This window comes from Geosmithia morbida, assembly GCF_012550715.1.
Source record: "Geosmithia morbida isolate 1262 chromosome Unknown scaffold_10, whole genome shotgun sequence".
Taxonomy (NCBI): domain Eukaryota; kingdom Fungi; phylum Ascomycota; class Sordariomycetes; order Hypocreales; family Bionectriaceae; genus Geosmithia; species Geosmithia morbida.
Window position 1 is genome coordinate 217492 of NW_023336197.1, and position 15578 is coordinate 233069.

Consider the following 15578-nt stretch of genomic DNA (forward strand, 5'->3'; position numbering starts at 1 on the left):
AAATCGGCATTTAATTGATGGGTCTTGTCCTTTGCAGCAGCGACAGGAATTTAGCCATCTCTACTCCATGCCTCTTGCCTGCCCATGGCGACGCGCGCCCCCCCTCCTACGGCCTTCGAGCTGGGCAGCCAGGCATGGTTTGAGGCCGCAACCATTGACGACGGCCCGTTCCCGTCTGAACGTGGGTAGCATTGGGTCGGGGCTGTCGCCAAGACGCTCCCTGCACCTCTTCCCAGCGGTTGCGCCGCCCCTCATCTTCACGGGCCTGTTCCTGGCCCTGTGGGCGTGGAAGTGTCTCATGATGGTGCTGTTCCAGAACGCCATCATTTACAATCCGTTTATGCCGCCCAATGCGCGCAGCATGCGGATCGCCGACGTGGCGCGCGAGTGTCGTGGTATACGGTGGCGCGAGGAGAGGATCAGGTCGTTAGATGGGACCGAGATTGCTCTCTGCATCAGCGAGGATGAGACCAGCAGGGCTGGTGTCACGCCTGTTTATGTTCTGTACTTTCAGGGTTAGTTGTGCATACGCAACAAGATGGAATAACGGCACAGGCACACATGCTGAGACCGAAGATACTAGGCAATGCTTCCTCCCTCCCTCCCCGTCTACCCGACCTTTCATGGGTTCTTCGTCGATTACGCGATACCGATCCGAAATCGAACTACACCTTCGTAGGCCTCAGCTACCGTGGTTACTGGACGTCGCACGACCGACCATATGAGAAGGGCATCAATAAGGACTCCGAGGCTGCACTACGCTGGATATCCAAGTTCCACCGTACGAAGTCACAACAAGAGGAACAACAGCCTGTCGTCGTACTCTACGGCCAGAGCATAGGATGTGGCCTGGCGACAAACCTAGCTGCCACGACGCGGGCCATGTCAATCGATGCACTGGTCCTCGAAACGCCCTTTGTCTCGACGCGGGCCATGCTCACGGCTCTCTATCCGCAGCGCTGGCTGCCATATCAGTACCTGTGGCCGTTCCTGAGGAATCATATGGACAGTTGGGCCAATTTTGGCGTTATTGCCTCTGCATCCTCATCCGCATCCTCGGCTGAACAAAAACAGCCGGCCGTGTATATGGTCCACGCTGGGAAAGACGAGCTAGTCCCCGCAGAGCAAGGCGAGACGCTTTACCAGAGATGTCAGCACCTCGGGCTGTCGGTGCAGCAGGTCAAGGTGCGCGGGGCGCTGCACAACGAGGCCATCATCCGGATGCAGGGCAAGGAGGCCATTGCGAAATATCTGACGTCGGCTGTTGAGGGGGCACGAGCTCGGGCCCATGTCGCCACTGCTTCCGAGCCAAGACATGGCGAACCATGAGATTGGGATCCGGGTGGTTTCCTCCTCCCCCCTTTCCCTCTCTTCCCTCCCCTCTTTCCTTTTGTCTCATTGGAGAGAGAGCGTGAATAAGCCCATTGTTTGTGGGGTTGACAAGGATGGATGACCTCGGTCGCCGTCCAACGATGGAGGAGCGACGTGTCTTTCTATTGTAGGCAACCGATCCAGATGTTTCGTATGATATCACTGTAGGTCGTAAGTAGACAATAATATTACCTCGTGGAAGTTGTAGGCTCACGAGGTTTCGATTCCCATTTGATTCCCTGAGGACCGTGCAGTTGGTATTTATCTGGAGCATGCAACGTATTTTGCGGAGTCGTACCAGGCTTCATGTACGAGATGCGTACGAGTATGTGCTAATGCATCGCCATCGAGGAACGAATAGATCCCTGTTACTAAGAAGGGGGGGCCTACATTGCGTTATTCACGCTTCTCCGGAGTAATGCAATCGGAACAATGCCTTGCTCGGTTATATATGCACCATACTACAGGTTATTACGACCAAAGTATGACAAGTATCAGTACTTTAAACCCCTGCTTCAGTGTGCTCAGCCTTGCTTCTTTCCACTTCTCTGACTCGACGCTTCAACCCATGTCTCCATGGCTGACTTCTGGCACCGCCAACGTTTCCCTGCTTTCCCGTGAGTAGCATGAGTCACTCGTATCCACGTATAGGAGGTGATTAAGGCGTAATCTTAAAGAAAACGAATACGACCCACGGGGAGTTATTACTAGAAGACCGAGCCATGGGAGAGAAGGGGACGCTCGGGGTGGTAAATTATGCACGTGACACCGCGTCAACCACGCGGGGCCTCCTCCATCCCACCAACACGCGTCCTTTGATAGGTTCGCGTCAGCAAACTTGACTCCATCACCAACTCTGTGTATTCGTACTTTGCGACTTGGTAGTACCGCTACTTTGCCACTAATTAGTACGCACGTAGCCTCGCCGTCTTGCTGAGCCGGTCCGGGGGGTTGATGATGTGTGGACAGGCTACAGCATGTTTCTCTCTCTCCGCCACAGCCGTGCACGTCGTTTTACTTCTCTGGTTGTATAAAAAGATTCATGGACCGCCTCCTCTTTTTCACAGTGGCCCACCACCGTCAACGACATCTCCTTTTCTCTCTTCTCTCCCTGTAATAATCGGAGGCCCTGCAGTTAAGCCTCGGCGATTGATTTTTCTTCCTATTGCATCAAGTTCTGGATCCCTCCCACCCCCCCTTTCCCTTTCTTTTCTTTTCTTTCCTTTCCCGCGCCATTGCTTTTCCTTCTCTAGACGATAATACCACACACACGCACACACACACACACACATATATATACATACACAACAAGAGAAGAAGAACCAAAAGGAAAACAGTATTTGAAGACGAGAAAGAAATCCCTCGACCTCATGTTCTCCTCCAGCAGCCGCGTCTTGCAAGACAAGACGAACAGGAGTTTCTCCTCCAAGAGGGATGGCCACCACAAGTCGGGCAAGTCCACATCGTCATTCAGCAAGGACAGCGGAGTTACCAAAAAGCGTCATGAGCCGTCTCGTCATCACAGGCGGACAGGCACGAGCACGTCGACTAGCATTTCCATGGCTGATGCTCCGACCAGGTACCTTTCTCTCTTTCTCTCTTTCTATCCCTTTTCTCTTATTGCATCTATGCTTACCCTGACTCTACGCTTGCACTGGAGAAGAAAGCTAATGCGTGAAACTTGAATCAGCCCGTCCTCTGCCTCCTCCGTCGTCACCCTCGTTGTCGGATCCGAGCAGCGCCTATTCGCAGCCCACGAGGACGTCCTCCGCGCGAGCCCGTTCTTCGCCAACGCCCTGGGGACAGGCTACATGGACCCGGCGACCCGTCGCATCTCCCTGCCCGACGAGGAACCCGAGATCTTCAGCTCCGTCCTCGAGTTCCTCTACAAAGGGGATTACTTCCCCAGGCTAGTACATAACAAGCGCAGAAACTCGTACGAGCTCGAGGGCCTGTCCAACGGCGGCACCGTACCCAACGCCGCCACGGCCGAGAACATAGTCTACCACAGGGGCGTGGACGGCGACATCCTCAAGGATACGGTCATCTACTGCACTGCTGAGCGATACGGGCTCGAGGAGCTTAAGAGGATTTCTCTCCGGAAGCAGGGACTTCGTAATTTTCCCCTCCTCCTCCCCTCCTTCCCCTCCTTCCTCTTCTTTCTCTGCCAACAATAGATTCTGCATAGTACTGACGAGAAGAATGTGAATGCAGAATCCGGCATACAGTGCAGCACCATTCTCGCTTCAGCCCGATACGCGTACGCCAATACCCCCGATAGCGACTCTAAGCTGCGCGCGCACTACCTTGCCCTCATCATCCGCTCCCGATCAACCTTCAAGCGCAGTGGGACCATGCAGCTCGAGATGTTCAACGGGGGCACACAGCTCTTCTTTGACCTGTTTGTCGCTCTCAGCAACCATGTCGACGACGTCTCTTCTGCCTCGTGAGCTTGTCCCCTCTGTCCTTCACCCAAGCTGCATTATATTCATACAAAGATATATAGGAGCACACCACGATCCAACCGCTTTATCTGAGATGAGAAGCATTGTCTTATAACCAGATATTCCCTTTTTCTCTGTTTTCTTCCCTCATCTGTCCCCCTTTTTCTTCTTTCTATGATACTCCCCTTCTTCTGTCTTTCAGGACCGTAATGACCAGCTTGTAAAGGGACAGGCCATCTTCAGAACAAAGTCACACTGGCCAGTATTTTCCTTTCAGTTTTTTTTTTCTTTTTTTTCTTTTTTGTTTTGTCTTTCTTGGCGTCTTCACTTTTCTTTTCCGACTAGGCTAGAGTAAAGCCACGTGTAAATGCTCCTGTTTTTTTCTGTCTCGTCTTCTTGGTATAACTTTTTTTTCCGTCTTCATCACGGTGTTAACGATATCTTGGGGAAATGACTTTGTTACGGCGTCTACGGTTTCCTTTGTTTATTTGATGGTTCCTTCTTCTTTGCTTACGAAGCAACAAGTTTGTATAATATTTGGATCCTACTACTTTTTCCCAGAAAGTGTGTGTAATAACAAGAGGATCCTCGATAATGTAAAAAAGAGGGGAAAAAAAAGAGGGAAACCGTGTGCAAAATGTGTGACAAGACGCAAGCAATTGAAAAAAAGGGTGTCCTCCCCAAATGTAGATTGTGGCTGTCGTCTTCGATATACATATATGGCTACTCACTTAGCCTAGAGTCTAGCGTGAAACAGCACTGTACCAGGACGGGTTCCCCGTGAATTATAAATGGCTCGATGTTCGTCGCAGTCAGTCCTAGGCTCCTGGTTGTGAGTAGTATGTGACCCGTGAGTCACGGTGTGACTGCGTTGCATGCACTTATACGCGTGAATAGGCCGTGCGGACTAGGGTCGGAATGACAGCTCGGTCGCTTGTTGTGTTGGGTACGACGTGACAAGGTGAATGGGTTTATCCTTCTGGCATATTTTATTTTTGTCTTTATTATATTCTCTTCCTTTGCCGATATTTTGTTCCCCAGCCGGGGGGGTATCAGAGTGATAGTGGTGACAGTTCCAACGGCGCAGGTCAAAGTGTCAAGACCTTTCATAGCACCTATGACTGTTCTCGGCCTTATGTTAGTGACTCCTTACAATGCCACGTCTCATGTGTGGCAGACACTTCGTACTTGAACTTCATAAACCTCGTATTCGTCGTGTACTCTTTAGTTTTTGTTGGGTTGATTCTGGACTGCTACCGCGCTCAGTGTTCATAGACCCGTTCCCGGAAATGCTCCGGTCTTTGATAGCACGACCATGCCGTGCTCTCGTGAAATGTATCCCTTCATTAGACCCTGCAAGAAACACATGTGTGTCAGATATGTGAGTCTAGAGGGGGAAGAATGGCAAGGCTGGAGACCGCCAATGAGAAGATTACCTTGTAGATCATATTGGCCAAGAGGCATTCGACTTCGTCGGAGTCAATGACCTGGCCACCGCTGGCCATGCTAATTGCAGCCTGGAACTCAGCAACGGGGATACGTGTGCGACGTACATCCGGGTCGCTGGGGTTCTTCTTCTCAACAAAGCCTCCGATGGCAAAAACTTTGCGCAAAAGGTTGCGTAGGGCAATGTCACGTCCACGCTCGAGCGTGAGGTAGATGCGCCGCTGCACAAAGACGTCCTCGCCCTTCTGGAGGGCCGAATCAAATGACTTGAGGTCGCCACGGCGGATGCATTCAGTCAGCGGAGAGAAAAGCTCCTTCAGGCGGGGGAAGGGCTCCAGGAGCTTCTCTGACGGCAGCTTGTGGCTTGTCAGCAAGCGACAAGGGATGAGATATGTCAGTATGCGCTCGAGGTTATTCTTGGCATCGTGCGCACACAGCTGCCACGCCTCTGTTAATCGATCCTCGGCCTGGACATAGTCTTCTTCCAGGAAGAAGAGGACGCCCTCGTAGTATCTAAAGGTAACCCTCTGTGATTTGGGGAAGGCCCGCAGATGCGGCAGCGAAGTTTGTTGGCTGAGGCTGGTGAGAATGGTCCGCGACAGGGATGCCGAGTTAAGCTTAAAATAGGTTTTGAATAGCAAGTTCACGAAATAGTAGGTGCCCCATTGCCGCGATATCTCAATTGGGGGGTTTCTATTTTTGTCGAAATAGTCCCACGTTAGTCACGGCAATGCCTAGTAATTGAGGAAACCTTCCTCCGTGAGCGGAGAGGGGGATGCACCAACCGGTCGGTGAAGCAAAGCGTGAAAAGTCGCTTCAGGTGCTGCTCGCAGTCCCGCAGCTGGGCTTGCTGGTCGGCCTCGGGATCAAAATCGTCCTGGATAAGCATCGAGTTGGACGTTGCAGCGACCGAGCTGCGTTTGCGCTCCTCATCCGACTTGATGGCGAACAGCCGGAGATATTTGCCAATCATGTACAAGATGGGTAATGTCCAGACCTCGAAGCCAGCCTTGCCATAGCCTCGGATGGTCTTGGATGTCAACTCTCTCCATGCTTCATACACTTTGGTCCATGAAGACTAACTTCCCAGCTCTCCGTCAGCAAGCTGGACCAAAAAGGGAAGTCGGGGACACACGCAAGCAAAAAGCCAGACAACTAACCTGACCAGTCTCCCCAGCCAAAATCTCCCCAAGAGCCGTCCAGTACGCTGTATAGATCTCAACCCACGCTTCCAACTCATTAACGTCAATGCCATGCTTCCGGGTCGTGTTGATCCTGATAAAGTGCTCTATATCACCCGAAACGCTGTGAGAGTTGGTGCTCTGCCATACTCGCGTCAGTCTGTGCGGTTGACCAGAGATCGGAACCGGCGTCAATGTCTGGGCCAGCAGGTAGCCATTTTTCGAGCTGTAAGCCTTGGCAAAATCGTCAAAGAGCTCATTCATGATGACGTGAGACTGATGATGCGGCTGTTCAACGTTGTTGTCTTTGTTGTTGCCCGTTGACACAAGAAGATGAGCAAAGGGAAAAACTTCGGCAATATACTATGGCGGGAAACCTTTGAGAGAGAAAAAGGCGACCAATGAATTCCTTTGCACAACCATGCGATGCCTGGGTACTATTACGACGAACAAAGCTGAGGAAAGGAATCTCTAAGTGAAGCATTCAAACACAGTAATCATACGACGTGAAAAGCTTCCCTGAGTGAAGGAGTCCTGGCGTTCAACATGCTATGTGGCTGCCCACCGTCTGATTGGCCTTTATCACGATGACCCACAATCTGATTATCGATGGTCGATAAGAAGACCTTGCACGTGACTGTAAGTCAAGTGGGGGCTCCACGTCCAATGACACGGCAGTGCAAAGCCCTGCGTCGTCTTTGTGCCTTTAGCCCTCTCCGTCACCCGCACACAAAAAAAATCGCGGCTACCCATTCCCAACTTCGGCCATCATTAAATTTCGAGGTAGTTGACGACATACGCCAGCCGACAAAGTAAGTCGCCAAAACAGGACGATAGAAGCAATTGGATCTGGTTTACTAACAATACTTACAGATGGGTAAGTTATATCTTCCTCTGCGGCATGTTTTCTTGTTCTCGCCAATCCTTTCTCGCCGTCGATGAGAGAGAGAGCGCGGTCGCTGCCACCACCACCCCCCACCAACTCGACGCCCAAGACGACTTTGCTCTGTGGACGATCATCGCCACATGTTGCTCTGGAGGGGGTCAAAAGAGACCAGTGGAGGAGAACAAGAATGTTATTCTTTTTTTCTCATCACCCATGGCCAAGGAGGGGAACTTTGTTTCTGAACATCGTTCTTGCCCACCGGGAAGACCCTCTACGACACACGCACAAATAGGATGAAAATGGGTCGAACAAACCAGACGAACGCATGCCCCTTGCTCTCTTTCTCTATCGACGACGACTACAGAACACGATGATCTTCTCATACACGACGATATTTACCAGAGACAACGTAACTAACATGATGATTTTTTTTACTCAAAAGGCCGTCTTCAAGAATTCGAGATCATCGGGCGCCACCTGCCCACCGAGGCTAACCCCGAGCCCTCGCTCTACCGCATGACCATCTTCGCTCCCAACGAGACGGTCGCCAAGTCCCGTTTCTGGTACTTCATCCGTGGTCTCAAGAAGGTCAAGAAGGCCACTGGTGAGATTGTCAGCGCCAAGGTGGTGAGTACTTTCTGTTCCTCAGTATACACTTTTTTTTTTGGCTGCAATGAGCACCAGAACTAATGTTCTTTCATCACCGCAGATCCACGAGAAGCACCCCGAGAAGGTCAAGAACTTTGGCATCTGGCTCCGCTACGACTCCCGTTCTGGAACCCACAACATGTACAAGGAGTTCCGTGAGATGTCGCGCACCGACGCCGCCGAGGCTCTGTACTCTGACATGGCTGCCCGTCACCGTGCCCGCTTCAGGTCGATCCACGTATGTCTTCTTTAGCCTTACTAGTTCTCTTTCACTCTACTTCTTGGATAAAGTCTGACAAACAACAGATTCTCCGCATTGTCGAGGTTGAGAAGACCGACGACATCCGCCGCCCCTACATCCGCCAGGTCATCGCCAAGGACCTTAAGTTCCCCCTGCCCCACCGCATCACCAAGCAGAACACCAAGAAGATCTTCAGCGCTAAGCGTCCCTCGACCTTTGCTTAAAAAATGTTTTTCTTTTTTTAAACGCGGTAGAAGAGACAATATTTGGGTTTTGACGGTGTTCAACTTACGGGTCATGGAAAATAAAAATGCATAGGCTCGGTCTAAAAAAGAAAAAAAATCGAGCTATGAAAAAAATGAACCAAAATTTTTGATGAAAAAAAAGGAAGTCAACTGAAAGTTGGCTTCTTCTGACTATTCGTTGATATAATATGCATGCATGCATGGCTCCTTTTCCTCACATCCCATCTCACTTGTACAGTATATGCTAGTATACACAAAGTTTTCCTTGATCCATCCTATATTCACAAATAGGAAAACCCCTAAAAAGTCCCGGCTTCAGATACCATACAATGAGTGGTTTTGAATGAAGTCGTAATACATTGCAGTACATTCTTATAAAAAAAAAGCAACCCGACCCAAACCCCAAAACGCCTTTATTCTGTTTGTCTTATAGTCCTCGTACACATACCAGACTACAGCGAATCATACCCGGCACTCTCCTCAGGCGAAAATTCCATCTGCGCATCATTGATAAATTCATTCCACGACGCCATGTCGAATGGAAGTCCGTGATTTCCCATGCGCTGCTGCTGTCCAGGCTGGCCCGGAAAGCCGTTGGGGACGGTGGCGTCCGTTGTGGTTGGAATTGCATGACCGTCGTAACCGCCCGGGTACTCGAACAAGTGGGAAAGGTCATTGTTGTCCACGTCGAAGGGATCCATAAAGTCTGCAGCGGGCATATAGTCTGGTCCTGGCATCATGTCCGAGGCCATCTGGGTGCTCGTGAGGGGTAGGATGTCCATGTATCCGTGGCCAGCGAGGGGGTGCGTAGGGTGGCCGTAATTCTGGACTGGTGCTATCGCCGTTGCCTGTTGCATCAAAGGGGCATTGTTGGTTGTGTTAGTCGTGTCGGTCGTGTTTTCCGTGGTTGCGGCTGCAGTGGTGATGATGTTGGCACTGGTGTTGGTGTGCAAGCAGAGATGGCCCTTGGCTGCTACCCTGGCCTCCTTGGCCCTCCTGTAAAGTTTCTTTATGGGCCGCCAAAGTGATCCCCGAGCCGAGTCGGCAATAAGCGTCTTCCACCGGGGAAAGACCTGCTCGACCACTCGCCATGCGTGGTCAGATACGCTGCCCTCCGTCTGGACGCACAGCTCCGCCAGAGCGACGGCGAGTGGGTGCCACTGCACGTAGCACCGAGTCAACCAGGCGAAGCGGTCCTCCCACGGAGGGGCCTCCATGCTCTCGGAAAGCTCCATGACGGATACGGCGGTGCGCAGCATGGTCTCGCGCGAAGCGCTCATGGTCACCACGGTGGGCTGCGCGGAGTAAGGGTACTTGGCCATGAGCCAGACCTTGAGGATGACCATGCGGGCCACCTTGGAGGCGTACAGGGCGCTGAGGTTAGACGGGTCCACGTTGCGGATGAAATCCCTCTCTAATCCGCGGACGTTCTCGAGGAGCTCGTGCTCCGTGTGTAGGCTATCCCCCCCCTTGTCCTGTAGCGACGCTGCCGTGTTGACCCCCGGATGGAAGATGGCTCCGAGGGCACTGCAGCGCCGAGAGCAGAGCCCGACAATGTTATCGGCCGGCCCCACCTTGGGCACGAGCGGCCCCTTTGAGTCCGGTCCGAAGTCGTCATCGTCAATGTTGGTGGGCGGTGCCGTGTTGTACGAGGACGATGTGAGGATGGCGTCCGTGCCGCGGTCTTCAGCGGCGCGGATGTCCAGAGTCAGGATTGAGTACCACAGCCGGCGGCGCATTTCAGCGTCAAACGCTGAGAAACGGTGGCCGTCGCCGTCGCGATGAAGGTTCATGGCTTGCGCGATGCGAACGAGCGACGAAGTGAGGACCCACGAAGCGCGGCCCATGGATGATGCACGCAGCACCGCCAGGTAGATGGCAAAGGCCTGCAGGGTCTCGAGGCTGTGGGTGTTGAGATAATCGGCGGCGGCGAGGGCTCGCTCGGTGCCCATGCGAAAGCTCGCAGCCAGGGCGGCCTGAGAACGGCCTAGCCTCTCGCGGGCTGCCCTCTCGCCCAGAGTTGAGATGGCACCAAAGTAGATGGAGAAGAGCAAGGCGTTTGTCGAGGCAGGCAGATAGGTGCCCGGGGGCGCATTCAGGAATTCCTGTATCTTGCCGTTGACAGTTGGGCGGTGGAGAATCTTGAGCAAGGGATCGACGTTGCACAGGTAGGTTGTCCATAGACTGAGCACCAGATCCGGTGGCGGATGATCTAGGCTGTTCTGCTCATGGTAGTCTGGGTTGCCAAATATAAAGGCAGAGGGCTCGTTGTTTTTGCAAGGCACAATGAAGCCGCCATCGTCGTCATCTTCATCTTCGTCGTCGTCTTCGTCTTCGTCGTCGGATGGCTGGTCCAAGACGTGTTTCAAACCGTCCACCTCACCGCAGAGGTTGCTCCAGAACTCGTCGCTGAGATATCGGTTGCTTGTCTGCCCTGCTTCCGGCCTCCTCTTCGCCTTGGGTCTGTGGACGAGGGCAGAGTTGACCAGTTGGCCAGTGCCAGATGGCGATGCTGACGATTGGTTGCTCTTGCCGCTGCCAGCATTCGTAGGTAGGGCAATAGCGGTACTAGTAGCAGGAGTGTTACGAGTAGCAGCAGTAGCAACAGCAGCAGCGTCGGTGGCGTCGAGCTCCCGGAGTCTATCAGGGTCGGCTTGTCCGATGATGCCTTCCAGTCGACGTATACGCTGCAAGAGTTCTCCTTGCCGCTGACGAGGGCGCAAGGCACGTCGCGTGGGCTTTCGCGAGGGGTAGATGCATTCTATTCCCAGCCTGGAGCAGTCGGTGCACACGGGCTGAATCTTGTCGCACTTTGTCTTACGCTGACGACAACTGGCGCAGCTGAGGATCTTGGGGACCTTGGCCTCAGTCATGGTACTATCCCGGGAGTTCGGTACCCGCTCCGATGGGGCGTTTATATTATATCGTAAATGATGTGAACAGACCGAGTAGCGTCGGCAGGGCGGATAGAAACGGTCACATCGTCATTGATCCGCTCAAGTCGGGTTCGAGAAAGTGGCAGCGTTAAACACGGTCGAGAATCGGTAGACTCCACCGGTGGAGCAGGACGAGGAGGGAGAGGAGGGGGTCAGAAAAAGAGTATAAGTACCGGGTACCGTACCACGCAATATTACGTCGCAGAAATACATGTACTGACATGTACATATAATGATATAGAACGGGCAGTTCGGATGTGTGGACCGTGCAGCTGTATCGGCATTACCACCACTACTAGTAGTATCCGTATTACTAGTCGCGTATAGTAGTAATAGCAGTAATCTGTACTGACCTTTAGGAGTTAACGGTAGCCCTATCAACCGTCGAGACATTGTTTACCCACAAATTCCACGTAGTGCTTTCTTAACATCAAGCTTTTAGCCCCAAAAGGTAGGACGATATTACTCGATTGGGCATGAGTCATGATATCAGTCCATCCTGTAAGATAGAAGGAAGACAACCACGTTCTTCCCTCTACCCCTTTGGTTTTTCGCCTCTTTGCCCCCAGACTCCTGCTTGATGATGTGTACTCTGCATCAGCCCTGCCCCAAAATTCACTAGACCAGCCAAGGGTCTTGTACTGAAGTGAAGCAATGGCTCCGGCAAGCGAGCAGGATGCGACACCGAACGCAGCATGGATCACCGTCAAGACAGTCCTACTGGCGTATCGGCCGGTTGCCGACATTAGGACGAGAGGCTCCTGCTGAGGGTTCTCTGCAAAGCCGGCATCGATGCCCTGCACGCCATTAGGAGCCAAGCCCGAGACCATGATGTGGTCAATACAGGCTAGGCCTGATGCTGACGTGGACGAGAGCAAAAAGGTATTGATGAGAGACATGGGTGCCGGAAACCACTCGTACTGAACAGCCGTATGCGTCGCCGAAACAGGACAAGATGGTAGGAGTATCGGGCATCAAGTTTGAGGGAGGCGATCTTGGCTGGCCATCCCTGGGATACATGTTTCGCGGCGAGGCCTGGGGGAAGGGCTATTCGACTGAGCTTGCTTAAAGCTCTCGTTGACGTGTGGTGGACCCTTCCCGTAGACGAAGTCGAAACGAGATGGCCAAGGATGCCATAGTCCAGGGTGATGGCGAAGCTCGCCGGGGCGACGACGAGCTCAAGAACGGCGGATGCCTTACAGCCATCGTGGCCGAGGACAGCAAGCCGAATTTAAGGGTTCTCGCTCATGCAGTTTGAAGTTGGCCATGATGTTTGAAGAGGAGGATTGTCGGGGAGGAGGGATAATAGTAACATTGTGCAGATCTCCCGCGACAAGTAAAACACGGCCTGCAGGATGAGCAAGGCGTAAGAGGGAAGAAATGGTGCATGTGAATATCACCGCCCACGAATAATGGGGGGAGGAGGGATTCGAAAAAGTTGGCAAGGCGGGGGAAGGACCAAAGGGTTCATGAATGCCGGCGTCGTCGGCGACCAACAACGTCGGCGACGACGTAAGTTGCTAGATCGCAAGACCGTTGGATGATTGCACAATGATAATGTAAGAAGGTTGAATTTTTTTCTTTCGCTTTTTCCTGTGTTCATCTATTTATTTTCTTTTTTTTTTTCCCCACAAACATCCATTTTCCGACCCTCGCTCCCTTCGGACTCGGTGTTGCCATGTAATAATAATACGGACAAATGTCAATTATCCGGAGTGCGATATGACGCCAGAGCGGCCAGTTGCCCCACCTTCAACTGATACCGCTTTAGCAATGGCAATGGACTCTTGGGTAGGCTGTAATACAGTGTTGCTGCCCTCGAAGAGCTTATTGGCCGGTAAGAATGCAATGGAAGGGGGGGGGGGGGGTTGAACGCAAGACAAGGGCGCAGCAGTATGAGCCCACCCCCAATCGATTATCTCCGTGATGTTGATGTTGAATTAGTCGTCAGCATTGAGGATAAGTGAAGGTACAGGTACTTCTCCTCTCTTGATGTCACACCCAACGCAACGCAGAGGTTGGACTGACAGAACCAAGAATGTCCAATTAAAACGGCGAGGGGTTGTGGGGATGACAGCGTTGGTCTCCCCGAGCATGGAAGTTTTACGCTGAATGATAATAGTTTTCACAGTTATATATACGGAGTACCCATGTCCGAATCTATCCTCTCTTTTTTTTTTCTTTCCTCCCGATATATTATATATTTCTACTCTGTCACGTACACTCGGTGACTCTGTCTCTTTTACAGCCCATCACGAAATAATAAAGATAACGACGGCAATACCGCCTCTTCCAATCTGCCCACCATGGCTACCACCTTGGGATTCACAACGCCCTCCCTCATTGCCGCCACGACCGGCATTGTCGGATCAGCATGGACATCGGGTGAGTTTCAGACTAAACATATGCGATCTCTCATTTATGCCGAGAACGCATATATCTAACTAACACAGGCGCAATCGCATCCATCTCCCTGATCGGAATCCCCGCCTACCTCAGCAGCCCCGACACCTCAGCCCAGATCTGGGCCACCAGCTATGAGCGCGGGAAGAACACTATGCCCAAGGTTGCCATCGCTGTAGCCCTGGCATACTTCTACGCCGCCTATGATTCCCACGGCCGTGACGCTGCTGGTGCGTGGAAGGGTTTTCTGGGTGCGGCGGGCCTCGTCCTCGTCATCCTCCCCTTCACCCGGGCCGTCATGAAGCCTACCAACGACTCGCTCCATAGCATTGCCAGTGGTTCGTCGGCCACCCCGCAGATACAGTCCGGCGGTCTTCTCAAAAAGTGGTCTGCTCTCAACATCATCCGAAGTCTGTTTCCCCTCGCTGGCGCCGCTCTGGGCTTTGTGACGCTCCTGGCCAATGCCACCGCTTAGATGCTAAATACAGATGGCCATGGATGGTTTTTATCGAACTGACTGTGCATGTGCCTCCACGGCTCGGTACGATGATGATTTATATGATGCTAGTAGTGTTCAATGCAACGAAAAGACGAGGAAACAGACAAGGTCTGCTACCTTGATATGAAGAATACCATGCTTCCAACCTGACGAGCTCACATTTTCTCATTCTGCTCCTCAAACTCGGCAACAGCCTTTCGCAAGTTTCCCATCTCTCGCTTCTCTATCCATGTATTTCGCGTATGGGGACAACCCTTCCATTTCACAAGGTAGAGATGTTGACGCGTCTCGGGCAGAATACGTGATTCAATAATTCTCTCCACCTCCCGCACTCTTCGCCCTACGCGGACCGTCCCGGGTCTTGTGGCAAATTGTCGTTGTATGGTGGTTCGTTGGGCGGGTTTATCACTTTGCGCCGCATCGTTCGTCCTCGCTGTCATGGTGTTCACCAACTTGGCTATGGGTCTAGTCGCCCGACCAGACCGTCTACTATTGCTTGTTGGAGGCGCCTGCGTAGGCGGAGTCTCATCTTTCGCACTAGTACTGGGAGTAGTACTGCTACTTGTGCGAGATGGTATCAGCTTCTATGTTGATTTGGTGACTCGACTATGCCGCCTACCCGGTGTCGACGGACTCTTGTTCTTTGTATCTGTGTGGGGTCAACGCAAGTCGTGACCTCATTTCATCGGTATTGGGAGTTTCTTGCTTCATCTCTGGTGAAAGATGTTCATTGTCTTCGGCGAGCCATTTTCGATTTCTGTAGACGGGGTGTTGTTAGTAGAGGACCGTTCTGGAATCAGGCAAAAGGACGGATCAAATCACTTGACACTTGCAAAGTTACGCATAGCTATGCTCTTAAGATACTCTGCATTGGTTGCCATGACAGGAAGAGATTGGGTAGACGATGGGAGTAACGATGGTTTTGCACATTTTTGTTTTAGGTGAACATGTTTCTCCCTGGTGAGGCACAATAGAGGAGGCATATTGGGAACATGATGATAGTAATTAAGGAAGTCGCGTTTGACTATCAGATGGAAATCAAGAGAGCAGGAAGGCGGAAAAATAGAGAACCAAGACTAACCAACAGGTCAAATTCGTCGTCTCTCGCCCCCTCTTAATATCAAGATAGGCTCATCGTTCACCAACTAATACACCCTTTATTTCGGAGTGTTCGTGAGTGGAATCTGTAAGGAGTGAGGGGGAAGCTGATAGAAGTGCTTTGCATGGAACCTGGAAAATAACAGACCTATGATCACTTTACTCTGTCATAGGTATGCG

At 52.1% G+C, this 15578-nt stretch overlaps 7 protein-coding genes across 7 annotated transcripts; 4 read left to right on the forward strand and 3 right to left on the reverse strand.

The window, feature by feature from the left end:
* Positions 1 to 84: 84 nt before the first annotated feature.
* Positions 85 to 1329, forward strand: GMORB2_1565 (Alpha beta superfamily hydrolase; the record flags this gene model as incomplete). The annotated part of the gene is made up of 3 exons (XM_035463547.1): positions 85 to 181; positions 237 to 515; positions 584 to 1329. 3 exons carry the CDS (start codon positions 85 to 87, stop codon positions 1327 to 1329), a joined length of 1122 nt encoding a protein of 373 aa, XP_035320378.1.
* A 1412-nt stretch (positions 1330 to 2741) lies between these two features.
* On the forward strand, positions 2742 to 3821 carry GMORB2_1566 (BTB/POZ domain; the record flags this gene model as incomplete). Its single annotated transcript, XM_035463548.1, has 3 exons — positions 2742 to 2950; positions 3062 to 3486; positions 3586 to 3821. 3 exons carry the CDS (start codon positions 2742 to 2744, stop codon positions 3819 to 3821), a joined length of 870 nt encoding a protein of 289 aa, XP_035320379.1.
* Positions 3822 to 5084: 1263 nt separating this feature from the next.
* Positions 5085 to 6706, reverse strand: GMORB2_1567 (uncharacterized protein; the record flags this gene model as incomplete). The annotated part of the gene is made up of 4 exons (XM_035463549.1): positions 5085 to 5168; positions 5252 to 5954; positions 6047 to 6339; positions 6422 to 6706. 4 exons carry the CDS (start codon positions 6704 to 6706, stop codon positions 5085 to 5087), a joined length of 1365 nt encoding a protein of 454 aa, XP_035320380.1.
* Positions 6707 to 7248: 542 nt separating this feature from the next.
* On the forward strand, positions 7249 to 8441 carry GMORB2_1568 (large subunit ribosomal protein L18Ae; the record flags this gene model as incomplete). The annotated part of the gene is made up of 5 exons (XM_035463550.1): positions 7249 to 7254; positions 7316 to 7319; positions 7771 to 7955; positions 8038 to 8214; positions 8283 to 8441. Coding segments are annotated over 5 exons (531 nt in total), but the record flags the coding sequence as incomplete, so codon positions are not given.
* A 473-nt stretch (positions 8442 to 8914) lies between these two features.
* GMORB2_1569 (Fungal trans) lies at positions 8915 to 11335 on the reverse strand (the record flags this gene model as incomplete). Its single annotated transcript, XM_035463551.1, has 2 exons — positions 8915 to 10896; positions 11176 to 11335. 2 exons carry the CDS (start codon positions 11333 to 11335, stop codon positions 8915 to 8917), a joined length of 2142 nt encoding a protein of 713 aa, XP_035320382.1.
* Positions 11336 to 11753: 418 nt separating this feature from the next.
* GMORB2_1570 (uncharacterized protein) lies at positions 11754 to 12297 on the reverse strand (the record flags this gene model as incomplete). Its single annotated transcript, XM_035463552.1, has 2 exons — positions 11754 to 11817; positions 11990 to 12297. The coding sequence occupies 2 exons, from the start codon at positions 12295 to 12297 to the stop codon at positions 11754 to 11756; spliced, it is 372 nt and encodes a 123-aa protein (XP_035320383.1).
* Positions 12298 to 13704: 1407 nt separating this feature from the next.
* Positions 13705 to 14276, forward strand: GMORB2_1571 (protein of unknown function (DUF1772); the record flags this gene model as incomplete). Its single annotated transcript, XM_035463553.1, has 2 exons — positions 13705 to 13783; positions 13852 to 14276. The coding sequence occupies 2 exons, from the start codon at positions 13705 to 13707 to the stop codon at positions 14274 to 14276; spliced, it is 504 nt and encodes a 167-aa protein (XP_035320384.1).
* Between the last annotated feature and the right edge of the window lie 1302 nt (positions 14277 to 15578).